General features: G+C 41.4%; 2 protein-coding genes across 4 annotated transcripts in view; one reads left to right on the forward strand and one right to left on the reverse strand.

The window, feature by feature from the left end:
• Positions 1-100: 100 nt before the first annotated feature.
• On the reverse strand, positions 101-6,270 carry tkfc (triokinase/FMN cyclase). Its single transcript, XM_056369538.1, has 17 exons — positions 6,182-6,270; positions 5,397-5,586; positions 5,209-5,313; positions 4,761-4,948; positions 4,522-4,600; positions 4,337-4,426; positions 4,163-4,197; positions 3,969-4,053; positions 3,760-3,849; positions 3,476-3,592; positions 2,488-2,607; positions 2,085-2,222; positions 1,836-1,942; positions 1,618-1,724; positions 1,361-1,394; positions 1,126-1,218; positions 101-1,000 (listed from the first exon to the last, which is right to left on the reverse strand). Exons 1-17 carry the CDS (start codon positions 6,185-6,187, stop codon positions 842-844), a joined length of 1,743 nt encoding a protein of 580 aa, XP_056225513.1. The 5' UTR covers positions 6,188-6,270; the 3' UTR covers positions 101-841.
• Positions 6,271-7,240: 970 nt separating this feature from the next.
• Positions 7,241-27,553, forward strand: part of exoc6b (exocyst complex component 6B) — an 86,243-nt gene continuing 65,930 nt past the window's right edge. The window contains exons 1-6 of one of the 3 annotated variants that reach the window (XR_008826616.1): positions 7,241-7,437; positions 17,368-17,533; positions 17,708-17,755; positions 17,873-17,963; positions 18,255-18,300; positions 19,801-20,005. Coding sequence is in view for 2 of the 3 variants with exons in the window: in XM_056369249.1 (XP_056225224.1) it covers positions 7,265-7,437; positions 17,368-17,533; positions 17,708-17,755; positions 17,873-17,963; positions 18,255-18,300; positions 19,801-20,005 (729 nt within the window). In the remaining variant the exon portion in view is untranslated. The remainder of the gene's footprint in view (positions 7,438-17,367; positions 17,534-17,707; positions 17,756-17,872; positions 17,964-18,254; positions 18,301-19,800; positions 20,006-27,553) is intronic. The other 2 variants (XM_056369249.1, XM_056369250.1) reach the window with 2 other exon arrangements.

The raw sequence follows: 27,553 nt of genomic DNA on the forward strand, positions 1-27,553 counted from the left end.
CCCTGTCTGCTCCCTGATCTCTGACCTCTTGGGGCAAATGCACTTACATGAATTGTAGACTGAAATGCTGTAAAAAAAACCATGTGCACAAACACAAACACTTTGTAAAACTAATTAATTTATTAGTCAGAATTAATACTGTTTCGTTAAGAAAGTGCTTTTCATTCATGTACAGATTTAAGACATGAAGATCTGTAGCCGGCTGGACCAGCTATTCTTAAGTTTAGCCTTATTCTAATGTGGTTTACTGAGTGGAAACTTACTCATGACTAAATTACAACAGGTTGCACCTCATAAACCTGTAGAAATGTAAGTAGAAATGAGTTGTTACTGATTATTTACACCCAGGAGCAACCAGGTGTGACTGATGTGTAGCTAAACCAACTTAGCTTGCTAATGTCTGACCTGCTTAGAGAAAGGTAAACGGGATACATTTGACACTTAATAAGTATTGGTCAATAATGATGTGAATATTAAATCTTTTAAATTACATTTTGCAAAACTAAACACAACATACTTCAAAGTATGAAATGTAAAACTGGAAGTTACACTAGCCTGTGAAGCTACAGTGACTTATTCACATAGAACTGATTGAACAGCGCAACAGATATTTTTTAAATTTTAATTTGCAGTTATAAGGAATGTTTTTCAGGTGCCCACTTTTCCAGTTTCTGTTCATTTTCTGTATGTTTTCTATGAAAATTAGCAAAAATAGGGTTAACATCTCAGTGAATATTTAGTCACATTAATTGTTCTGTGCAAATTATTGAGGCATGATAGTGTTGTTCTGGTACTATTAGTCTGCTGATAGTAATAATCTGCTCTGGTACTATTTGCTGCATTATTTCTGCCCCTCCAGTGACTCCAGCACGGCTCTCAAGATGGCGGCTATCGCCACAGCACCGGGGTCGGGCAAGGTGAGCCTCTCGGCTGCGATGTAGCTGGCCCGTCCCGCCTTCGCCTTGAGGTCACGGGTTGCCTCCGCCCCCGATTCAGCTTTCTAGGAACAGAGAGGGAAGAAATGGAATTCAGGGAATATATGAACAAACATGTTGCAAACAAAGTCAGCCAGTGTAGAAAATCTGATTAAAACAAATGCGTGCAGTCTTTCAATTATAACTGCACCTGCACAGCAGCCTGTAGTATGAGCATCTGTCCACCAGGTGGAGCTGTAGTCAGCTTCATCAGCTCATCCACAGCAGGACACAGAGCATCCAACTAGAGAGGAAGAGAAACAGAAGCAGATGTATAAAGTTGTTATTTCATAAATATTTTACTTCTGAGCACTGGTGAAAATAACTTATTAAAATAAAAGACATGTATGAAAAGTTGCATAGAAATAAGTTGACAACTCTCTCACCATTGTTCTGTCTCCAGGATCAGCACCACCGTACCTGACGACAGATCATTTAGATTCATGTGAACATGTTATTTAATTGTTTTTTTTCATTAAGTGTTTACTTGACAAATAATTGACAGTTTCAGCACTTCTTGCACACTTTAATGTTCATATTGTATTCAGAACCTCAAAATAGATTAGACTAGAAGTATTTAAATCACTTTTAATCAAAATATAAATCACGAAAAATTAACACAGACAGACAAACAGCCACGCACCTCCTCATGGCCTGCGTCCCAGCATGCATTGCACTGGCCCAGGCTGCAGCGTTGCTCTGTCCCTCGGTCACATGAGCAGCCGCCGCAGTCAGGAACAGGCTGTACAACTGAGAGACACATAAAAGCGAGTGTGTGTTTATGCGGGTAAATATAGCGTAAGCTGTTACCACTTCGTATCCAAACTGTGCAATAATGATGAAATACAGTGGAAAACCTACCGCCCCTGAAGACCCGCCCATCTTCTCCTGCACCAATCCAGCCAAGACCGATAAGAGTTTCGCAGGACAACCAGGGACCACGTGACCCTGCAGCCACTCCTGAATGGCTGAATGAACATTTTCACAATTGTTAAAAGTTAAATATTTCATAGACAATTAAACATCCTTTCACGTATTTACAGTGTCTTTATGCACTTTTCCTCTTCTATTCTCATTACGCCGCTGTTGATAGTCCACACAGTTTCCTACCTCTCGCAGCCTGTGCATGAGTGTTCCCACAGTCTCCGTCCCCGGCAGCGCGGTCCAGGGAGTTGAGTTCTTCCTGTTTTTCCAGCAGTGAGGAACAAACCCGCTCTAATGCTCTGCGCATCACAGGACTCAATGGACCTAGCCAGAAAAAACAACAACATATATTTAATTAATAAGCAAGATGACACTTGGCAGCTCGCGTGGCTGTATACAAAGGCTGATAGGAGACTTAAATAAGCTGCAGTTCCTCTAATGGCCACCCAGGTTAAATTAAATTAAAAATTCTGGGGCACAATCTTGTCTTTTGACGCTGTTTCTCTAAAATATCACGCCATACAAATTCACCACATAGCAGATAATAATAAACTACAAGTGCACACTTTAAGTAACCTTGGAAACCAACCTTCGGAGTGTGTGTCGTCCTGCGGTCGTGTGCCCAGGGCTGGAGGATCTGTGATGTAGCTGCGGCCGCTCACACACACACTGCTGAGGTTTGGCCAGGCGGGGGCCCTGGTCTTAGCATCTGTGTGGGACAAAGGATGTTCAGTATGTGCGTGGTTTAGTGTAGTGTATGTTAAAACACACATTTTGGGTAATCTGTGTGTGTACCAAGTCTATACTTGCATGATTCTTGGTGTGATTATCCTCTTAAAAGTGTGTGTCTGGACTATTTAAATTTTAGACCTTGTGAGGACGTTTTTGGAAAATGAGGACATTTTGGCCTTCTCTGATTGGTTAGAAGAAGGTCCACAAAAGTTACTCACTGTAGCTTTAAGTACAGAGCTGGAGTCAGGATATGTTTAGCTTAGCTTCAGATTAAAACTGGCAACAGGAGGACACAGGTGGCTTGGCTTTTTCCGCACCAAAGAAAGTGCATGTACCAATATCTCCAGAGCTGTTGTATTTACACTGTGTTCCCTGTTTGCTTAACCTGTAAGTGAACTGAAATGTATAAAGAACGCTGTGATTTTAAGGAGAGTTACGTGTTGGAGGTATTTCTTGACAAATAATGGTGCTACTTGTGTAATGCCTCTGGAAACGGTGTTAAATAAAAAAAAAAAAGACATCAGATTTGAGTTTGGAGCTTGGTACTAAACATTTTCATCCTCACTATGACGACGACACTTTGGGAATCTGTGCTCAGTCACTCCACGCATCTTTCTCTGGAGGTTAAACAATCAAGATCTGTCAGCTGTAGAAGTGTTGATAGGTGAAGCTATCCAAAGCCAGGCTAGCTGTTTCCCTCTGCTTCCAGTGTTTATGCTAAGCTAGGCTAAAATGGCTAAAATATATATTGATATCATTCTCCTCATCTCACTGTATTTCCCAAAATGTTAAACATTTCCTTTAAGGTTTGGGTCTGTGGGAATTAATTGTGTGTTCATGCTCACCAAACAGTCTCAGTGTTTCCTCATTGGCTAGCATCAGGGTCAGCGACACTCCCGCCATCTCCAGTGATGTCATGAAAGAGCCAGACATCACCCTGGCAACCACCAAGCCGCGATTCTCTGTAACCGTGGAGACCAACAATCACATTCCATGTTTACCATTGGGTCAAAAGGTCAAAGAAAACTTTACAGCTCCTTGGTTGGGACTAGATTCTTTTAAATGGTTCTTTTAACACTTGAACATCGCCGAGCGAATGTAACCACACACAAAAACACACACACTTTACCCAGACAGATGATGGCAGCTCTAGTAACAACAGCCAGCTCCAGACAAGACAGAGCTCCGAGGTTGTTTACACACACAACCACACTGTCTCCTGTATGAAAGAAGGTAGACACACACAAACACAGAGTTCAAATAAACAGTGGCTGCATACGCTAAAAGTCACTATAATTATAATAAGAATATATGTATATAAAAATGATAATATCGTACCTGATTTCAGCGGCAGATAGGATTGGCTGTCAGGGTTGGTCATGTGATCGATCATGGTTTTCACCACCTCGTCTGCGGATGCCACCTGATTGACAGCAAAAGTGAATAAAACAAACAAAAAGGGACTGAAAAGTTCACAGAAAAAGGGTAAATGGAGTCATATAGATGGTAGATTTAGGCTGGTGTTGAATCACCTTTGACCTTTTGATTCCAGGTTCACCATGGATACCTGAAAAAGATGGAAAACACTAGTAAACTTTAAGAAATGTCCTCAAACAATCCAAACAATTGGTATCAGACCTAAAAATCTTGTATTCTGTACCCCTCTCCCTTCTCTCTTTCTCCATCCCGCTCTCACCGTCCCTTACCCAGTCCCAGCTCCATTTCTCCTGGCGGCAGGTCAAATGAAGGCAGGCAGCCTGGGACGCTGCACGGAGACAGACTCACCCCCAGTGTACCTGGAATATAAACACCAACAAAATGTATTACTAGGAAAAGTATTCCAGGAACCAAAGAGCAGTAAAGGGAATGAGCTGGTGAAGGAGTGACTCACCAATCCCCTTCAAAACTGCTGTCACCTTGGCAACAATCTGGTCCAATGAAGAGCCTTCTTCTGCCAACGCACCTGCCAACTGGCAGAAAGTGTGAACAGATTTTTAAAGGTAAGCTTTTTTATTTACCGTAATTAAAAAAAAAAAAAAAATCAAAAGATGATTCCACTCATGTAACTGAGTGGCATTATGGGAAATGAAGGATCCAAAGTTTTTGCAGTTTCACATGGTTGTTGTTTACCTTGTGTATGAAGACGGTGCCACAAAGGCCTCTCCTCCCAGCCTTACTGGGTCGGTCGAAGGCGCAGTCCTCAGCAACAATCACCATGTCAACAGCGACGCCATGGTTACGGGCCTGCTCTGCAGCCAACCCAAAGTTGAGGCGGTCGCCGGTGTAGTTCTTCACGATGAGAAGGACCCCAGAGGCTCCTGGGAGGGGGGGGGTTGTTCATCTTCAATTATTATTATCAATTTAATTATTCTTTAAATTAATGTTCACAATAGTGACAAAAACCTAATTTAACACAAGTTAAAGAAGTTTTTTCCCTCTGAAGTGTTCGTTGCAGCGATGAATCCTTTTGACAGAGCAATATTTGCATCATATTGTGCAGTACTTTCCTTCAGTAAATAAGACACAAACTGCTCCCTGACTAAAAATAGAAAAACGGCAAAAGTCTGGCATATATTACCTGCATTATGCAAGGACATAATGGCAGCCAGGATGCTGGCAGGGGGTGGAGACGCAAATACTCCACCTGCTACTGCTGCTGACAGCATCCCCGCACCAACATAACCTGGAGACCCACAGAAGGAAGATTAAAACGTGAGAAATAAAAGCTAAGACAATTAATTGACAATTGCTCTGTAAAAGATCTACCCCCGTGTGCCGGCTCATGCCCTGACCCTCCTCCCGACAGCAGGGCCACTTTGCCCTTCAGGTTGTCCAGGTCGGACCGGAGCACGACTCTGTGGCCCTTCAGCAGAGACAAGCCCCCACTGGCCCTGACGAGGCCGCAGAGAGCCTCATCCACACAGCTGTCCACTGAGTTTATTAACTTCTTCTGGGGCTGATAGAGAGAAATAAAGAACAAAATATACAATATGGTCACAGTTTATGATATATTGTAGTAGTTGAATCTAACAAAAAGTATATCAAGATACATTCAGTGCCTGTTCATATATTAATGCATCAGTAATAAAGGTAACGAATGTGACCAATCAGTTATTTTACTTTCCACATATTTCCATGTGCAAATGCTTTTGCATTAAGTGTTTTAAATCGTGGTAGTCAAAGTTACACTAAGTGTGTGTGTGTGTGTGTGTGTGTGTGTGTGTGTGAATAAGTGACAGACAGTCCTCATTCCATTCCACATAAACAAACACAGTTAAATCCTAGTTTACACAAGCTGCACAATAACGTTTTATCTGCAACAACAACACAGTATAAAATGTAGGATTTACAGCTTTTCCTTCACTTCCGTTATCACTGCACTGGACTCTGGTCTCTTTGAATGACAAGTGTACAGAGCAATGCTAACACAGTCATGCTATAAGAGCCTCCTGGCATCCGTCATGTCAGCACAAATGTACAGTCAGACACGCAGTGCATCTCCTCGCTGATGTTCAAAAATATCTTTTAAAGTTATTATCGTTTATTTTTACCTCCATTTTGACATTTCTTGCTTCTTTTCCCCTCCGACAGCAGGTAGTAACAAACCGTATCAAGTCTGCTAGTTTACGCTAAAAATGACGCCTGATAGTGTGGCGTTTTGCCTACAAAATAAAAGCATATGATTTCGCTAGATGTATAAAAGGGTAACTTCTTATTTGAGCGTGCGGTGAAGAGTTACTGTGGTTATAGCAAAATGCTAAGTGGTGGCATTGTTATAAATACGCAGCAAAACAAGACCACACAGATGCATCATTAACTAAAAGTGAGCAAAGCTTTTTATTATTGATTTTATTTTGAAAAATTGAGAGGAAGTCTTGCTTCATTTTGCAAAAAGCGGAGGGAAAGGCGGTGTTTCCGGTAAACTATCTTTCGGGGCTATAGGGCATTAAAACTTTTTAAATTAACTAATAAGTAATAAAATAACTTTAATGTGAACCAAATTTGAAAAAATCTGTGCTTTAATGCCAAAAAAAAAATTACTTACAGTACGGCACAGTCCGTGAGAAAAGACTGAAAAAAATGTAAAACCGTCAGAATGAAATAAAAATAATAATTTTAATTTGCTGAACTCTATTCCTTAAGAAGGTTAGCAGACCCTACTATAAAAACTATTTCAGTAGGGATATTTAATAGTCATGAAATTTTAACCTTGAATCAATTTTGCTTTGCCATTTTTTTTTTTTTAAATTTTAATCAGATTTAATGTAATGAGAGTTTGTTTTTAGACAGTTTGGGATGTACAGAACAAACTCAGTTCATCAGCGATGCTGTATTTTGAGGGAATGATTTGGGAGGATTTAAAATACGTTTGGCAAAATGAGAAGAAAAACAAAAAGTGATGGCTTTTAATTTTTTAAGATAAAAAAAACAATTTAACTCGTTGTATTATATCCATTCAATTATATTTTTGACTCATCGAATAGCAATGTGTTGCAGCTAAACATCATACCCATATATATGACGTTGTACAGGTGTTCATACTTTTTTTTAATTCACCCTCCTCAAGCAAGAGAAACTCCGCTCACTCGGGCTGCTCTGTAAAAACATCAAACCAACCCCCCTGGTTCCTCCTCATGACGCACAGAGCCCAGCCAGTCCGCTCTGCCTGGCTCGGCTCAGCTCAGCTCAGCTCGGAACCGTCCACAGCAACATGCAGGATGGCGAGCATGGAGACAGCCGCCGAACACGAACGTATCCTGCGGGAGATAGAGAGCACAGACACCAACTGTATCGGACCGACCCTCCGGTGAGTAACCCACCACCACCACCACCACTACTACTACCACCACCCCCGGCGGCTGTCCCTCGTCAGCCCGGTGAAAACAGCTGAACTCACGGCGTCACCCAGCTGAGGGAGTGCGGCTAGCTGTAGACTAGCGTCAAGTTAGCAAAACTTTAACGGACATGTGTCCATTATCGGACAGCTAACCAGCTAACTTTAGCAAACATTAAACCTAGCTAAGTTACATTCTACACACTAGTGTCTAAACATTTACAACAAGTCTTAACTGTCAGGGCTAGCCTCGGCGTTGTGCCTTGATACTCTCCTTTTAGACTTTTACCTTTGTAGCCAAAGTTTATAAACTTGTCCAGAGGGATTTCAGTAACTTAGGCTAACGGTAGCTAACTTAGCTAACTAATTGACATTCTGCTCACTGGGGCAAGAGCTTTCAATGAGAGTCGGGCTTTTTTCTGCTGGTTAAGCCCTCTCTGCTTGTGAGGCGTCTTTTTGCGTTTGTTATTGAAGTCTGTCAACTTATAGAGGAGTTTAAGTAGCCCTGGGTAGTGACAGTTAGCCGGCTAGGTGGTAAGCAACAGCCAAGATGCATTGTATCACACAGTGTCAAGTGCAGCAGCCCTGACAAGCCCTGCTACTGTCTGTGTAGACAATGAATGAGAAGTACACTTCAGTTCAAATACTCCTGGGGCAATTTGCAGTGGTAACGCGGTATTGTGCACCACACAGAGAGGCACTGGTTGATGTTTGTCATGCTTTTGAATGCTTATGAGTGATGTTGCTGTTGCTCAATGATTTAGTGGAAACTCCATTCACAGGCTGAATGACTTTCCTGTTCATTTCAGGGTTTGCGCCAGCTACAGGGTTTCACATCCCGTGAGTAGGGAGGATCTGTCTGTCTTTGATGCAGCATTTCTTCAGATGTATTTGGACTTAAAATGGGTCACTCTTCTGTTTCTGCTGGGCTTCCATGTGAATATATATATATAAACGCCAGACTCCCAAAATACAGAAGACACAGTCAGCTTCCATATAATTTGAAAATTACCCCGTCTGGTTTTCATTTTATATTGTCTATTACTTTCATTCAGGCGTCTTTTTCTAAAATGGTCTTTACGTGCCCTCTGAGAAGAAACTGTCCTTAGCCAGCGCTCTTTGAACTGATTGTCCAAAGAGGAAATAGGCTGTGAATGACCAGGGAAATGCAACAGAGGAACTGGGCTATTGAAGATTTATCAAAGGTGTGTGTGTGTGTGTGTGTGTGTTAGTGTGTTTTCTTCTTGTCCCTCCATGTCCGTCATTTTCTCCCCACAGCAAGGCCTATTTGAGCTTGTTATTTAGGCCAGTTGCATTGCCTGATGGGAAGTTAACAAGCAGAGAGAAGTGTGTGTCTGTGTGTGTTCATTGGCCCTCTGAAGATCCAGCCGCCATATGACTTGACAACTTTATGCGACACCTCAGGCTGCCACATTCTCCCCTCTGAGTGTTTGCGTGCTGCTCAGTGCCATGGTGACTGATTCGGACGGGCAGTCTGACAGCAGTAATATTATTTTTTTGTCTACGTACACTGCTGTGTGATGTTTCATGTCTTCCAGCTTCTGTTCGACTCGGCCTCAGTATTTCCACGTCAACCAGTGCACACTCACACACTTAAATTATAATAGCACAGTCTATGTTTGGAGCTGTCGGCTACATCATTACCTGCATTTGGCACAGTGGGATGTTAAAAAGAGAGTTTTAAAGGCAAATATTTCAGAAGATAAAGGATGCGAGAGCAATACAAGCAGCTCTGGTGCTATTTTTATTCTGTATCAACCAACACTGACTTAAAATGTTTTCTAATTCCTGTTATGTTAAGCACATGTGCTATGGAGATAAAAATGTTTGTGGGATTAGAAATTGCTGTTTGCCATTTCTTTTGTTTGTTGGTGTGTGAGGCCAAGGAAACAGTTAAACACCAAACAACTATTGTTGTTTTATGTAGTAGCTGGAAACTAGGAATTACTAAGTTGTTAGTCATATCAGCAGGTGGTAACTTGTCATTAGTCAGCATTTTCTCTTACAAAATACTTTTTTTTTTCAACAATCAATCAGAAAAAATAAATTAAACATTTTCTGAGCATTTGGGCAGCTGTGATCAGAAAATGTTTTGGATTTTACTTATTAATTGCCTGAAATAATTGATGAATGTTTTGATCAATTGTATTCAAAGGAAATGATATGAGGAGATTATTTATAGACCTGTGACCAAATTGCATTATCTTGTATATCTTTGCCATGTTTTCAAACCCAATGTCCAGTCTCCTCAGTGGTAACTTTCCTATGACCAAGATTCAAAACCAGGTTGGCAGTGAGAGTTGGAGGTGTGTTTCCTAGTGTTTGTGTGTGTTCTCCTGCAACAGCAGTGTGCAGGTTGAGGCCGGCTGCAGCATTCCTCCCTGACAGCAGGATAATTCAGTATAGATTTGACAGGAGCAGGACCAATCAGTCAGCCAACTCCCTCAGGTTCCAAACATTCACCCAAAGACAGGAAGTGCCCGGGTCTGTCTACGTGTTCTTCTGTATGGGACTGTCTGAATATTTATCACATTATTAAATCGTAACAAAAATAATCTGTAGCTCTTTAGTTGTAGATTCATACCCTGAAAATGAGCTGCAAATAGAAAATCTATGTATATTAATAAATTATATAAAAATAAACACAAACATTACATCCTGACATATCTGGGGTCAGTTATCAGTTATTAGTTTAAATCCAATCAATTTTGATAATGTGTTGATGAAATGTCTTCATCATTTCAACCATAGCAACCAAAAGGTTTTATTAAGGCTTGAAAAAGTAAGACTGTAATTTCGCAGGTTGTTGTGGCGGTTTTTCTCTGAGTGTCTGTGTTCCAGTGGATAAGTCTAATTGCTGGTGTTGGAGACTGGAAGTGCTTTCACTTTGTGTGGTTTATTGGGTGGTGATGCTTCACATGATACCCTTAGTTTGTGGTAGTTCTTACATTACATTTGTTGGCACAGATTTTTGGTTTTGTTAAAAGTAAACTGTGTCTCACCATCATCATCAGTTTTGTGTAATGTTAGCTTAGTCCTGTTTGAGATCGTCTCCTCCACTTTGTGGCCAAATGGGATTTCAAGCAGACAAACTACGTTCATACCACTGATGTCTTGTTACCTTGTTTATCTGCAATAGCTGTTCTGACACTCAGCAATAGCATGTGGTGCATGTAGCTTACTTCATAATAAAGGATCGGTATATGATAGGTTAGCAGCAGGTTTCTTTCTGTGATATGATTGGTGGTTAGAAGTAATGTGTCTTGTTGACATGAAATGGATGTTTTTTATTTTCTTATCGAGGAAATGTTTCATGGTCAAGTTCAGATTTCAGGTTTAGTAGAATCTGGAAGCCACTTCTGTTTTAAACCTTTTAAAAATGTGTGTATTTGTTTTCTGCTGTTGCAATTCAAATATTTATCTTTACATTCAAGTAGCTTAATACTCTGTCTTTGGCGAGATGTTTGAAACCCTTTTTCTTGAGTGTGTCATATTGGATTGTTCTATTTTGCCAAAACCCATTTACTCTCTCTATGACCTTTAAAGTCATTTGTTGCAGCCAAGTCAGGTTCATAGTGAGGGTTTAAATTAGTGCGGAAAACATTAGGGATTAATCAATTAGCTGATTGAGAGAAAATTGATCAACAACTGTTTTGTTGTGAATATGCTGAGGTTTAGGGTTGTAGATTTGACATAAGAAACAATCAAATGTCACATTGAGCTCTGGCAAATTGTAACGGACACTTTTTCTTTTTACCTTTAAGAATTCAGAATTTCTTTTTCTTGATAATGCAGATTTGTTATTTTTTGTTCTCATTTCTCTTTTTTAAAAGACATCCTGTTATCCTGTTCCATATTATTTTTAATTTTGTATTTTTTTTTTTTGTAAATCTTAGGTCATCCACCTGGGACAGTTGCTTTAATTTTGGAGCGTGGTCAGTGTTAGCTCAGATGCAGAGACAGTAGAAAACAAACCAGTTGCCATGAGCGATCAATGTCACACTTACTGTACATACACAAACACAAAGGTGCACATGTAGTCTCACACACATCTCTCTCTGTTACTGTGCTTGCCTGCGTGACTTTTTTCTACTGTCATGTTATATTTATATCAGATATAAGTTACATCATCACAACAGTCATCCTCCAAAAAATCAGCCGTTTGGAGATGAGTTTAAATGCCCGTGGGCTGTAAATGTTTGCAGAGCGTGTATTGTTGCGTGTGTTCATCTTACATGTGTCTGTTTAAGTATTTAATAGAACAGGGCAGACACGCTGATGATCACAAAAATGTTGGGACTGTAAAAGCAAGAGTGATGAAAGCGTGAGAAATAATACAGACAGAGGCGTTTTAATCCATGACAGAGCAGTTCTCACTTCTCAGCTGTGTCCTTGCTTGAAAAAACAACCTGTCTGAGTCCAGAGCAGCAGACACATTTATTTGTACAACAGCAAACAACTGCAAAATAACACAGCAATCAGTTCATGTACATACAAGGTGTTTGTTTCTTCAAAGTAGGGCTACAACTAAAGATTATTTTCTTTATCGATTAGCTTGCCAACCATTTTCTCGATTTAATCTGTCTATAAAATGCTGGAACATATTAAAATTTCCCAGAGTTGAAGGTGACATCATTGAATATCTTGTGCCAGCAGTCCAGAACCAAAGATATTCAGTTTACAATGATATAACACAAAGAAAAGCAGCAACACTTCTTATTTTAGAGGCTGAAAACAGATAGCTTTTAGCATTTTGATAAAAAGTAGGGAAAAAAAATATGATTTGATTATATATAGCTGCCAATTTCTTTTTTCTGATGATCAGCTAATCAATAAATCATTATAGCTCTACTTAGAGGTTAAAAAGCACTTAGAGCTCTACTTAGAGCTTACAAAGCACTGAGTAGAAGTGATGCACATTGCAAACTTAAAAACATATAGTGTTAGCACCGGTTGTGTTTCTGGTCTTTTGCTTTAGCCAAATATTGTAAAAATAAGTTTTTAAATCAGATGCTGCAGTGAATTTCAACCATCCTGTTGCTGGCTGATAGTGTTGCTCATGTGTGTCTGCCGCAGAAATGCTTGGGTGTGTCCAAACCCCCTATGTTTCTTATCCGTGTTTGTGTGTGTCAGAGCTCATTGTACGGTTTGAAGTATGTGTGTATGTTGCATCGACTAATCTTAATGTCAACTCCACAGTCATGCTGCTGCTGCAAGGAGAGGCCCAGCCAATGACTTAAAAAACTCCTTCTTTGTGTGTGTGTGTGTGTGTGTGTGTGTGTGTGTGTGTGTGTGTGTGTGTGTGTGTGTGTGTGTGTGTGTGTGTGTGTGTGTGTGTGTGTGTGTGTGTGTGTGTGTGTGTGTGTGTGTGTGTGGAGCTCCACCCTGTGTTTCAGAGCGTGCACATTAATGACAGGGAACCTTTATGTATTTGCCTATTATGTGGTTTTCTACTATATAGTCATGGAGAACGCTTGTTCCTGATTGGTTGGTACATGTCCATTAGAATCTTATAGGGACAGTGCAGACATTGTGCTGGACAGTTTAACCACTGGTCTAAATTAGTGCATAGGATATATTAAACTGCATGTTACCATGGCAACAATATTCATGCTCTGTCACCACTGTTGAGTCTACGTCCGTGTCTGTGACCTCAGGACTCAGGCTCTGGGGATGGCTGAAATATGTCAACAACTCTTTGATGGGCTGTTATGAAAGCTTGTACAGACACTGTCTGGTTCTAGATCACGAAGCCTAAAGACTGATGATCTCCTGACTTTGACTGTAGTGCCACAGTGAGGTTGACCTCTGAGGTTTTTTTTTTTTAGTTGTCTGAACAACTACTGGATGGACTGACACTGAAGTTGGTATCAACATCAATGTCCCTCAAATCTGTCAAAAACAGTTTATTGAAAACTGGCATCAAATCTGTTGTGAGATTCTTTCTTTAGTTTTTCTTTGATCAGATAGTTTCTGATTTAATCTGTTCAGTTGATTCTTGACCTTGGAAACAGCAGTTTGGCATAAAGATTTTCTTCATGTCAGCATGTGGGTGTTGCTCAGTAGTCATGGAGACGGTTTAGTGCTTGTATCTCTGTTCATGGAGGGTCTGTGGTGCCAGATGTTCATGTCCTCCAGGGGCTTTCTCAGGTCATTAACTGACACCTGGTCATTGTCCTTTATGACCATCTTGATGAGGGTCCTTGCAAATTCTCTGATGCAGTATTCCCTGCATCATGTACCACTCCTGTCCTGTCTGAGTGTGTGAGCAGAGATCTTAAGGTGTCGAATGGTTTGTGGTAAGTAACTCTGGCTGGATGTCCTGACAGCCCAGCTGTGCGTGGGAGTCCCACTGGCATGCGTCTGGTGCTGCCAGTAGAGTTGGTGCTGTGTGTCTAAAGTTGGTTTGAGATTTTTACTTTTTACTCTCTCTGTCTCTGATAACTCAGTATTATCACGTATTGACTTCGAATTTTTTGTGATGTTATGATAATCACGTCATATGGTTTTATAGAAGTTTGTCATCGGAGTGAATAATTCCAAGCAAATTACAAATAAAATGTGAAGAGTTGCGGAATAGTGGAACACAAGTCATTACACTTAGCATTAGTTTTGAGTATTTTATATGCAATGCATGCATATTGTAATAAATGCTGACATAGGAGAAATAGTTTTAACGTCATTATGGTTTTGATTTCATTGCACGGCTCAGGGTGGAGGAGCTGACATTCGTCACGGCCTGAGAAATTCTGCACAACTGTATGTGAAGGGTTGAACTAGTGAGAGAAGCTTGCCACAAGCTTTTTAGCCCACACACACTTACACACACACTTACACACACCCCGCTGAGTCATCAAACTGTAGTTGGGAAGACACACACACACACACACACACAGAGGTTGGTGTGCTCATCTTAAGCGGGTTAAGATCCTGTTTAGGCAGCTGTCGAAGAGTCAGCAACTTGTCCCCAAAGATCCTTGGATGGAAGACACACACACAAACACAAACACAAACACACACACACACACACACACACACACACACACACACACACACACACACACACACACACATGCAGCTGTTTACAGTGACATCATAACTTAAAGCAGCTTTGTGGAACTTATTTGTGTCAGTTCTCCTCTGTTGTGAAACTTTTTGGTCTTTCAGTTAATTCGTCCAACCCGCAGTCTTTTCCTCCTCCCCTGTGATCCTGCCATCCGCCCCTCTAACACCTCCTTCTTCCAAATCTGCACCCTCCATATTATCCCTCCATCTGTTTTGCCTTTCATTGCTCTTTTTCCTTCTTCTCTCTCTCTATGACACACACACACATAGGAGAGGAATAAAAAAGTGAGATTCTGATGAATAACGGTGCAAGAAGAGCAGCTGCAAATACTGTGACTCTTCATTGCAGACTTTCACCTGTAGTCTCTGGAGGGGTCGATATAAAGAGATATTACGATGTTAAAACATGAACATATAGTAAATGTTACATGGGGAACGCCTGATATTTATGTAGTCTATCCTAGAGGTTTCCAACCCTCTTGCTTGTAATTCGTACAAATAAAGCAATGAACAACCTTATGGCCTTGGTGCAGTCATGGGCTGTGAGCAGTGATTTTTCCTTCTGATTTATCTCGTTAAGGACTTTTAGAGGCTTGAGGAGGTGAAAATATCCCGTATTTTACTCATTTGTACAACTTCTAGAGGCCAAAGGAGGTTGATGAATTCAGTAAGGATTTAAGAGAGCTGAAGAGGTGAATGAAATCATTTAAGGATTTATATATAGAGAGGTTAAAGTGTCTAGTGTTCCACTTATTTTAAAGATGATAAAAGGATCAGGGAAGTGAAAGTATCCAGTATTCACCTTTTCAAAGGATTTTATAAAGCCTATATCTCACTTTTGCAATATTTTAAAGGCATGAAGAGGTGAAAGTGTCAAGTATTTTACTTATTTTAATAAATATAACCTATAAGAGACTTTTTTCTCTATTCCCCTAATCAGCTGGTGATCCTCTCCTCTCCTCTCCCCTCCTCCCCTTCTCAGTGGCAGACAGTACCAGGCACTGTGGGAGTGAGAGACACGTGCACGGTTATAAATTAAAACCAGTCGGTGCTAACACTTATGCTAATGCTAGCTCAGGCACACTGATCCACGTTGTCAGGAAACTAGCTATTGTGCAGAGACTTCACAGGGGAACGAAGGAAACATTTCTAACTTGTATTGTTCGCTAAAAACTAACACAACACGTCTCTGATATGATGTCAGTGTTTGACAGTAATCATGATCTAAGCTTTGAGGAAACTAATCTGGATTATCATCTGAGCCAGAATTATTTAAATCTGCTTAACAATCGTCTGTTTATCAAGCGCTGTCTAATTATATTGTATTAATTATTATTTTCTCGTTCATTCATTCACTTTTTTCTATATGTTTCTGCCGTTCCTACATTCATTTCTATATTTACTTTATCAGTAACTCAGTGTTTGTCGAGAGATGCGGTTGTACAAACTGGACCTTGGTGAACACACACACACACACACACACACACACACACTTGGAAAAACATTTGTCTACTTGATTGTATTGTATTAATTCTACATGTGTGGTGTTTCTTGTTTCTATGAATTTGTTTGTGTGATGTCAGAACACACTGTGCTCGCTCTCTGTGTGGCCTCTGTGTGTTTGTGTGTCTAAAGAAAGCACTGTGTGGCGTCAGACCTGCTCTCTATTGTACGAGTCGGGCATTTCCTGGTCAACAGGAGGAAGGGTGGGTGGGGGGGGCTTCATAGTCATACACAGGTGTGTGTGTGTGTGTGTGTGTGTGTGTGTGTGTGTGTGTGTGTGTGTGTGTGCGTGTGTGTGTGCGTGTGTGTGTGCGTGTGTGTGTGCGTGTGTGTGTGTGTGTGTGTGTGTGTGTGTGTGTGTGTGCTGTTTTTGGAAGGGAAAGAACACAGGAAAAACTGTGATAACTATTACAAAGAAGGCCTGTACACACACACACGCACACATTTAACTTTTCTATATTTCTGTCCTAATCAGAGCACTTTAATAAATTGACATATTTTGTTTTAAACATTTTAAATTCAGTTTTATTGTATCTTGGGCATCTTTTATGTAATTTTTGAGAAGAGATGTTTCTTTTCTTAGCTTGTTTTCCTTCGAGCGACCTATCCACTCTCTTAACATCCTGCAGAAGGATGGATGAATAGTTGTGAATTAATTTTCTTGGCCAAAGGCTAATTTCTTTGCTTGAAAAATATGTATTAATTATTTGTTAGAAAACAAAAAAAACACACATTTCTTCTTACAAAACAGTAACGCACAGTGATTTCTTGGTTACTAACTGCAGAAACACACCATAACAGAAAGGCCATTCTGTGAACAATTATGTAAAGCTGTATAATCATATGTGGTTTGTAATAGGGGCGATGCTTTTATGCAGCACTTATTGACATGGCCTTAAGCAAGGCACTGAACTGGAAACTGACCTAATGGACCTGCTTAAAATAAAAGCAGGCTGTGGTTGGTCGCAGCTGTGGATGTATGGAAACGTGCAGCAGGGTGTCGCTGGAGAGTGGTGCAGTAACGCCCCCTGATGGATATATGTGGTACATGCACCCACTCCACTTCACCTGTATCGCTTTCCTCAATGTTCTTTCATTTATCTTTCACTCGCAGGCAAAGAAAACAAAGGGTAGCATCACTGATATTGAAAACTGCTCTTTAAAGCATCAGTGTTGTGATTAAAATTTAGCTGGGCAGAGAAAAGCAGTTGTTTTAACTGTAATTTTTATCATTGCCTGGACCAACAAAAGAGAAAAATCTTCAGATAAGGACTTCAGGACTTCTTACATGTGGTCTTCTTTCTTTTTCTGCAGGTCGGTGTACGATGGGCAGGAACATGGCCTGTTCATGGAGAAGCTGGACGTTCGAATCAGGAACCATGACAGAGAGATCGAGAAGATGTGCAACCATCACTTCCAGGGGTTCGTGGACTCCATCACAGAGCTGCTTAAAGTACGAGGGGAGGCGCAGAAGCTGAAGGTAAGGAGGGATGGGGAGGAGGGTAAGAAACTAAACAAAAAGATGGAGAAAGGTCAAAGAGATTGATAAAAGTTAGGGACAAATGCATGTTTGGAACTCAATGTGTAAGAGGCTGAAGGTAAAAGTAGACATGGGAAGATGATGCTTGATTTGTTTTTTGTTTTTCTCTCTCAGAGTCAGGTGACTGAGACCAACAGGCGTCTTCAGGATGATGGCAAAGTGGTAAGTTGGCAGGTTCACAAAAATCAATAGTCCAGGCTGGAATTTAGTTTCTGGGAACTTCTTTACTTTTCTCTTCACCTGCTTTTCCTTCTTCTTCTCTTCTTTTTCCTCTTTCAGCTCATCACTTCCATGGAGGAGTTGAAACAGTGTCGAGTACAACAGAGAAACATCGCTACTACTATAGACAAACTGTCGCACTGCCTACCAGGTAACACACAACAATACACACCACACACAAACCCACAGTGTGCATAGTGTGTCCTCCTTTCCTGTGATGTCATTTAATAAACATTTGAATGGTGAAAAATAACTCAGATCTTATATTTTAAGGTTTTATGTTTCATTTTCAGAAGTGATGCACTGGGAAAACAAATTTGTTAATCTTTTGGAACTACAACTCCCTTTTAAAACCCTTCATTACAACATTTACTTTTACCATGCTGTCAGTGCTGTTAGTCACTTTTCTGCTCTTTTGCTTTGTTTCTTTTATTTCCATCAGTCCTGGAGATGTACAGCAGACTTCAGGAGCAGATGAGGGCCAAAAGGTAAGTTACTGATTCTGTTTTTTTTCTGGTTTGAGACATCTTCATCATTGTCTTCCATTGGACTTTTTCCTAAATTTACAGACTTTCAGTTAGAATATAAAAAACTTGGGTTTGTGGAGGCCATTTTCTGTTGATAAAATTGCTAATAAAACATTGTACAATAACCAAATTTCGAGTAGTTTATATGATTTCCTGTAAGAATTCATATCTGGATATCAGGGCGTTGCAAGGTCAGGTGCTGGGGTTGGGTTTGTAGTCAGGCGATCAGCAGGTGAAGGAGGGGGCCTTGGGGTGCTGACACTTGGCTGTGACAACTGGCTCTTGGGGTGTTGAATGGTGGGGAGAAGCTGTTGCGTTGGCTCTGGACAGGGGTTAGGCGATATGCCAAATTAATTAGATTAATTCGAGTTTTTGTTTTTGAGTAACGTGAAAAATTAAACTAAATCACAAAATCGAGATTAGTGCTTCTTCTTCTGCTGTCACTCAAGCAGCAGCGCCTCACAACAGTATGGAAATAGTTTGGTCCTGTGAGGTCCGACTTGGAACACACCACCGTGCTGTGTGAAGTTTGTACAAACTCCACAGCATTTCCCATACACAGGCTCCTCCTGGGCGGCCCGACCTGTCCAAGAACATAAAATCACTCAGTTTTGGTAAATCTGCCATGAGAACCTTATTTCACTCTTTTCAGATGAACTCATTTTTGTCCACATGGGAGGAACTAAAACTTGTAACTGTGATCTCCTTTGTTTAAGGTTATTATCACAGACAGTCTGATGAATATATACTGATGTTTAAACATAGCTTTCCATACTGCATCTCCTGTAATACACATTCGAATATTAATCCCATTAGTAAATGGTCCAGTTTGATCATGTTGACTGTTGGTTCTTAACTTTCAGCCACTAGATGGAGCCAGAGCTCTTGGAATAGAAATACAAATTGCTTCTCTCCATCTCTCTCCTTCCCTCTCTGCCCTCGGCCTGACCTGCAGACAGGAGTCTGGTTGGTCATAAATTTGTCGTTTGTTTGTGTGTTTTTCTACTTCTCTCTGTCCTGCGGCTGCTGTGCTCGCAGAGAGCAGCGAGAGGTCAGCCAACAGCGATCGCTCTTAGAGAGAGAGAGAGAGAGAGTGTGTGTGAGAGATGCGGTGAAGTGAAGTGTTTGAGGGATATTGTATTGCCAGAGGTCCCTGAGGTGTATCTGAGTGTATTTATTTCTCTCTCTCTCTGTATGCTTGTGCTTGTAGATGTGTTTATCTCTGTGTGTTTTCTGCTTGCTTTTAGTCGTGCATCAGACAGCCAGGACAATGTTTTATTGTTGTGTGTCTGTTAGTTTTGCAAGTGTTTCTTCCCAGTCGGCCTGTCTTGGCCAGGACGCTCCTATCACACAGATTTTTCATCTCAATGACACATTTCCTGATTAAATAAAAGTAAAAAACTCACAGATTCTGTAGGAATCTGCACAAGTTTAATCCTTAAACATGTGTTTGTGTGTTAGGTACTACCCAGCGCTGCGGACGTTGGAACAGCTGGAGCACACGTGTCTTCCCCGGGCGGGTCAGTACCGCTTCTGCTCCATCATGGCAGAAAACATCCCCAAGCTGAGGACACAGATCCGGGACACAGCCATGACACAGCTGAGAGACTTCCTGGAGAGCATCCGGAAACACTCTGACAAGATAGGAGAGACGGCCATCAAACAGGTACACAGTCGCACGTAAACACACATACAGAGACACGCAATCAACTGATAATATAGTTCATTGCTATGCTCTCAAAGAGCAGACAACAGAACTTTGTATTTAAGGGTTTGTATTAATGTGTCGATTGGTGGAGGTGAAGGTGAAGGTGGACGGATCTATGGACACGGTCCCACACACTCAAAACAGTTTCCCAGGTTTACTGAGGTCTCCTAGGGGCAGCTGTAGCTCAGGAGGTAGAGCGGCTCGTCCACTTATCAGAAGGTCGTTGGTTTGATCCTCGGCTCCTCCAGTCTGCATGTTGAAGTGTCCCTGGACAAGATATTGAACCACAAATTGCCCCAAGTGTATCATCGGTTTGTGCATTTACCATTAACTGTCTTGCCAGATCCCGTATCCCATCACAGCTGACTAAAGTGATGGATTTTGCAACTTGTTATAAAACCAGACTAAAAGTCCAACTAAGGCTGATGGGAATACTTTTTATTTTTTGCAAAAACCAAAACCATAAACCAAAGTTTTGGACAAATTTGAATTATGACCTGATGATTGAGCTTGACGAAAAGTCACTTAAAGATCACTAAAGTTCTTACAGTTCATCCTGTGGAGCCTGAGAACTTCTGAACAAGATTTCATGCCAATCTGATATTTCGCAACAACAGAAATATCAGCCTGTTGGTGGGTAGAGAAAAACATCAGTTCACCAATTTCAGCAGGATAAATGATCTGAGAACTGCGAATGTCTGTACGAAATGTGAAGGCAATCAATCCAAGTATTGCGTTGTTATCCCTTTAGCCACACCGCTAACATGGCTAAAAATAGATTTATAAGTGAAAGCAGAAATGCAGCACACACTCGGTGTCTTTGTGCTCGTCATCCAAACTGTCAGCTTTGCCTCGTTCATGTTCTGTCACACTTTCTCGCTGGTGTGTCGCTGAAAGCGTTCAGTATTAATCATGATGCATTTGGACGAGGTTGAGAGGAACCACTGCGGCTTGAGCTATGAGCTGACAAAGGTGAAATTTTACACATCCCTTCACAAGAAATCATCTCTGTGTGTGTGTGTGAGACTACCTGCTTTACCTGTGTGCGTTAACATCAGTGCACTTTTCTGTGTGTGTGTGTTCGTTGATAAGGACTGCGCACTGTAACTGGCTTGTCTATCTGCCCTCACACCACCATTGGTTTTTGTTCTCCAACATGTCTTTCTCTCTCTGTCTGTTAATCAGAAGCAGGTTCCCTGTGTGTGTGTGTGTGTGTGTGTGTGTGTGTGTGTGTGTGTGTGTGTGTGTGTGTGTGTGTGTGTGTGTGTGTGTGTGTGTGTGTGTGTGTGTGTGTCTTGCTCTGTGGTTCCGCTGCCAGTAAACAAGCATGTAGGCGCTGCAGGAGACGCCGTGGCTTGTCAGTGAACGTGCACACACTGACACATGAACCCCCTCACAGTGCGCACACACACATGCAGAGACCCGGCTTTTCAGCACTTACCTCATTGTTTTTTTTTTTTTTTTTTTTTTTTTCTGTACTCCAAGGCCAAGGAAGTTATATATGAGTTTGTCTGTTTGTGTGTGTTTTTGTGTTCTCCTGTGGTATCCATAGCTCAAAGTGAGGCCTCTTGTTTATTTGTGTGCCTCCATTATTTGGGGAATGTTGTTCCTTGGGAATTGCAGGCTGAAGGAGGGGTGGGATGGGAATGAGGAAGGAGCGGTTGACGACAGACAGATGAGCGGATGGAGACTTGGAGAAAAGTGGCTGCACAGTCGTTTGTTTACTGAAGTCTAATCATGACTTCCTCTATTAATACTTGTAGACTTTGACATTCAGAAAATAAATGCTGAATCATCAAACTGGCTCATAATGAAATGCCAAAAACTAAATCTTAGGGAAATACTGAATCATTTCATTTCACTCTACAGTCGGACCATGGGTAGGAAGTAAATGTCAATGATATTAAGAAACTGTATATTATTACGTCAGTGGCCTTTTCAAATGAATTTATGTTGGCTGAGGATGTTCATTGCTGCATTTATTATTTGTTATGGCTGAATATACACTCACTACTACAATCTCTGCAGTCACCACATCTCAACTTAGTGGAGCACCTGTGGGATGAGGTGGCACGGCAGCATGAATGTAAAGTCAAGCAGGATTTCTCCAAGAGCCAGTGCAAAGATTAGTTGAGTCGTTGTCAAATTCCAGCCTCTCTCAGTTTTAGAGAGTTGGTCGCAAGAAACAAACAATTTAAAGTTGTCATTTTTCAGGAAATGGCATTTTTTTCTGTCATTTTATGATGACTTGATAATGAAAATAACAAATAATCATTGTACAGGTATACACCAGGTAACAGCTTCTTTAACCCATCATTTGGCATTAGGGAGCAGATTTCAGCCCAAAAACCAACAATAATGGAATAAGATTTATGTGTTGGTTTGACCTCTAGATGTCACTAGAGGATCAGTTCTTACTCTTAATTGAAAACACTGCTGCTTCTGGTTGAGCAGTGAGAGAAACATAACCAGTGCAGGTCATAGGGGTCTCTGGATGATTTCATGAGTATGAAAGTGATATGAATCAGTAATCTATGACTTCCACAGTCACCAATGTCAACGCCATTGGGAGGTGTTGATATGGCACGGCGCTCTCTAAACACTACATCAGGGATTATCTTTTGGAAGAATGATCCCGTCCCTCCTTGTTGCATCTATGACGAGGAGGATATATTGGTTCTTCCATTCATTTGCCTCCGATGTTTTTGGTTAAGCATTATTTTTTTTACCTTAAACAGGGAGGCAAATTGAAACTATGGTGAGGCACGGTCACTAAAAAGTCCAGGAAATGTAGAAGAATTTGTCTACAGATGACCGATTTACGCAGCACAAGCGCTCTCCACGTATCACTCCACAGCCACAGGGTGGAAACCCTTCGGTGACCCCCTCAGGTGGGGGGTCCTCGGCCCGCAATTTGAGAATCACTGGTGTAGAAAATCCACTTGCAGTCACTGAAGAAGCTAACCGCTAACTCCTCTAACCACTAATTACGAGGGAGATTATGGAAACCCCAGTGGTCCAGCAGTCCTGATACTGATACTGGGATTATGTTGTTGTATCAAATGTTTGGCTCGGAGCGCTCGCGCTCAGTCGGAAACCTTGTAAGTGTGTGTGTGTGTGTGTGTGTGTGTGTGTGTGTGTGTGTGTGTGTGTGTGTGTGTGTGTGTGTGTGTGTGTGTGTGTGTGTGTGTGTGGATGAAGAAATTAGAAGTTCTTGTTTCTCTCCTTTCCTTTGTCCCTCATTCACCCTTTCTTTTTTCTGCCTCTCCATCTCCTTCTCTCTCAGACAGTGTGTCTCTCTGGTGTGCTCTGTTCCAAATTAGCTCTAACTCTCTGTACCCAGCCGTCGTTACAGCTCCCTCCACCAAGGATGTGAAAATAAATAGATCTGGGGAAAGAGGAGGAGGAGGAGGAGGGGATGGAGGGAGGAGATGGAGGAGAGCAGAGGGCTTACAATGGAGCTATTGTCTGCTGCCACATGCTCATAGAAGAAGAAGAAGGGGAAAAAGGGAGGATGAGGGGCAGAAGGGATGGGGGGAGGAAGATGGGTAAAGAAGACGAAAGTGAAGTGGGAGGAGAAGGAAACAGAAAAGAGGAGAGGTAAGATGAGGGAAGGAGATGGGAGAGAAGAGGACAACAGGGAGGAACAAGATGAAGAAAATGATGGTCAAAGCTAAGGAGAGAAAGGAGAACGATTGGAAAGAGGGAAGAGGAGGAAGAACCGAAGGAGTGGAGATACCATGTAATGAAAAGAGGAGGACAGGGAAGTAAAGACAAGGAGCAAGGGGGAGGAGATGAGAGGGATGACGGAGGAGGATAGCAGAGTACAGGAAGAGGAAGAGAGAAGAAGAAGAAGACAAAGAAAGTGGATGATGAAGGAGAAAACAGAAAGGAGCAGGTGTGTGGAGGAAGAGAGGATAAGAAAGAGGAAATGAGGCCGTGTTCAGACATTAAGCTGAACCTGGATCATCGTCAGGTTTATGCACAAAAACAACAGTGACGTTCTGGTCATCCATCCATCCATCCATCCATCCATCCATCCATCCATCCATCCATCCATCCATCCTCCCCTCAAGGACTTTGTGGTTCTCTGACGCTCATGATTACAACGATCTCTAGAATCTCTCGCTTACTTGAATATCAACCTGTTGAAACGACTAACGCCGTGTTTCATGAAAGGACAGTCTCAGGATAAAAAAAAAAAAGCCTTTCTGAAAAAGAGGAAGAAAGGACGGATGGAAACATGGATGAGTGGAGGAGAAGCAGAGTGAGACAAGATACAGTAGAAGGATTAAACAAAAAAAAGGAAATAGGAGAAGAATCTTTAACCAGAATTGTCTCCAAATGTCTTTGTCATTCTTTCATGACTCTCCCGTCTTTTGTCGTTTCCCTCTTTCCATCTTTCTCTGTCACATCACATTTCCGCTCTTTCTCTCAAGATGTCCGTCTCTGTCTTTCCACTCTTTCCATCTCCTCATCTTTCCAGCTACCTCCCTTCCTCCTTCCTTCTCCTCTTTTTTTTTTTTTTTTTCCAGTTTCTTTTATTAACGCTCAGCGAAGGATGAGTTCAGAGCTTCTGCTGTGTATTTGGTAGTTTTACACACACACACACACACACACACGTGCACACACACAGTTGCACACACAGTCGCACACACTAATGGGAAACAGATTGTTGGGCCTGTGAAGTGGAAGAAGATTGATTACCTGTATCTTGTTACTGAACACACACATGCGTGCGCGTGCAGCTCGGGTGGCGGAGGGCACACGCTGGGTCGGTGTATTGAACCATCACAGGGAAAACTAAAATAGACTGTTATAGGTCGCTGTGTCAGTCACTCCGTGTGTGTGTGTGTGTGTGTGTGTGTGTGTTGTCTGCCGAATAATGCTCCACAGTTCACTGCCATCGGACACCATTATTTCTGGCTGGGGGTCGGCCTGCCAAAAAGTCATCTATAGAAGGGATGTCCCAGTCAGGTTTCTGCCCCTGATCTTGATCCGAGTTATTTGATATGAATTAAATCTATTTTTATTTTTACTACATAATACAGCTGTGCAGTGTACTTTGAGTTCAGCTCTGACTGTTTTTTTAATACTGATGCAAACGCTGAACTTCTACCTTTTTGTATCTTTAACAAAACAATAATATGTAAAATGCAAAACAAAGCTCTTTTTAAATTAACCAAAAAAATTACCTTTCAAACGCGTCAGTTTTTAAAATCTTAACACAAAGCGTCTACAAGACCAGATTTAAAAAGTCCCAAATTTTTCCAGATTTCTTGGTCAGTGAACGATTAAATAAGAGTAAAAATCCGACCGAGAATTCAACCCCAACTCTCAGTAGTTGACAGTTTTCAGCACTGGATGATACATTTTGTGCCAGAACTCCAACAGGACTGAGGTTTTACATCCAGACTTTCTCTTGAGCATCACACACAGAAATCTGTCCTCACCAGTATCACCATAACTCAGTCTGGCTGACACACAACTCCCTGTAGAACTAAAACTTGTTGTTCTTGCACTTTGGAGGTGCTGATATGCAGATTCTGTTTCAGCCAGCAGAGTTGTTCCCCACTGTTTCCAGTCTTCATGCTAATCTTTTAACTTAAACTAGCTTTATATTTAACGGACAGATGTTAGAGCGATGTATCTCACTCTCAGCGAGAAAGTCCGTTTCCTAAATTGTCAAATTATTCTAAACTTTTCCAAAAGTTGCTCCACTTATGTTGCTTTCTGTTGCACATTTTTCAGGGTTGCTTCTTCTTGTTACAAAAACCTGGTGTGTCAATAAATGTTTAAGAAGATCTTACAGACATTAAACACTTCATGAAGTTTGGCTCGTATCATCTTCTAAGATACAACAGATTCAGCTCATGAATGTTTTGTCACTTGTTGTTAGAAGGTTTGTTCAGATCTTTTATTTTTAATTAGTGGCTTGTTTTTTCAGGAAACAATTAGCAATTTATTTTCAGCAATAATTACTTTTGTAAGTAACAAAGTACGTTTCCCAGAAGTTCTTCTAAACTTCAAATCTACACTGTCACAGTTGTGACCTTCCCACAGTAAACAGCCTGTTTAAACCACTTGTCAACAAACAGATCACAGTAACTTTTTCTCTTTCACTTGCAATTTTTGTCATTTTCCAAGCTCACGCCGCAAACACACATAGAAGAGAACAAATCGCCTTCAAGTTTCTCAGCGGAGCCACACAGCACATATTTAACTCAGGGCTGCCTTGTGGTGTCACCACAGTGTAATGTCAGATCGTTTTGAAAATAATTAGAGTCATTTTGTCCTAAATTGATTGTAGTCTGGCTCAGAATCTGGTCCTCATCCCCAGCAGTTTGTTCTCACTTCCCCATGGGTAATTTTCATCCGTTGCCATCATCTTTTTCTCTTTTTTTTTTTCTCTCTCCTCCTACTCTTTTCTCATGTTTTTCTGTTGTTGTTGTTGTTGTTGTTGTTGTTGTTGTTGTTGTTGTTGCCTTTTATCTAATAGTATCTGAATTTATTCCAAGTCCCAGCAGGATTTGTAGTTTAAAATGTCTTTGATATTAAATGTTGTTAAAATCCTCGTCTTGACTCCTCATCCAGTCTTGCACTCTGACTCCTGATCCTCTCCATCACCAGTTGTGCATGAGTCATTTCTATTACTACTTTTTAACTGCCTGTAATAATCAGGTGACGTTCACCTGCCCTCACGACGTTCCTTCTCCTGAACTCGCCTTAAAGTAGTCACTGATTGGGATGTGATGTGTATGTAGGAAACCTCTTTAAGAAACTGGCCGTGCTCGCAAGCGAAAGAAACAATATTCGACTGTTTGAACAGCCATGAAATATCAGGGCGCCGGCGGCCGACGCCTTCCTGCTGGAGGGAACAAACAGACGCTCTTTGGAGGACATTCCTTGAGGAAACTTGTGGCTCTTTTCTTCTTCTGTGCCTTTTATCGTTGCACCGTTCTGATTACGATACAGCGCCGCCACCGCCAACAGAAATCCACTGCATAAAATGTTGATAGAAAATTTTGTGGAGAACTGGCGGCAGCTTTTGCCTCGTAAATGCAGGAAAAAACCCTTCTCATTCTCCATCCGCTTCTTTTTTTTTTTTTTTTTTCTTTTTCCCACGTTTTTTGCTCCTCTGCTCTCCCTCCTTTTCTTATGAGATTCTGTGACGCACATTCCCGCACTCGAGCTTTTCGAGTGCCACGGGGGAATGCCACCTCTGAGGAGAAACGCAACAAAAGACAGGGTTAAAAAGGTTTCTATTTGCAACAGAACTCGGTATTGTGGGCTGGCTGAAGACTGAATGGCGGTGTGAGTGCGTGTACAGTATGGCCGCAGATGCCTCGAGACACATGTACGCTTGTTGAAGAACGGTGAAGAGCCACATACAAACGCCAAGTGGGATTATTTGACGTAGGCGCTGACGTCCGTGTGACGCCCGGCCGCGCCGCGCACCGTAGGAAAGATGCTGTTCTGTGTCGTTTGCTCCTGCTCTCATGTCTG

This window comes from Seriola aureovittata, chromosome 23, assembly GCF_021018895.1.
Source record: "Seriola aureovittata isolate HTS-2021-v1 ecotype China chromosome 23, ASM2101889v1, whole genome shotgun sequence".
Lineage (NCBI taxonomy): Eukaryota > Metazoa > Chordata > Actinopteri > Carangiformes > Carangidae > Seriola > Seriola aureovittata.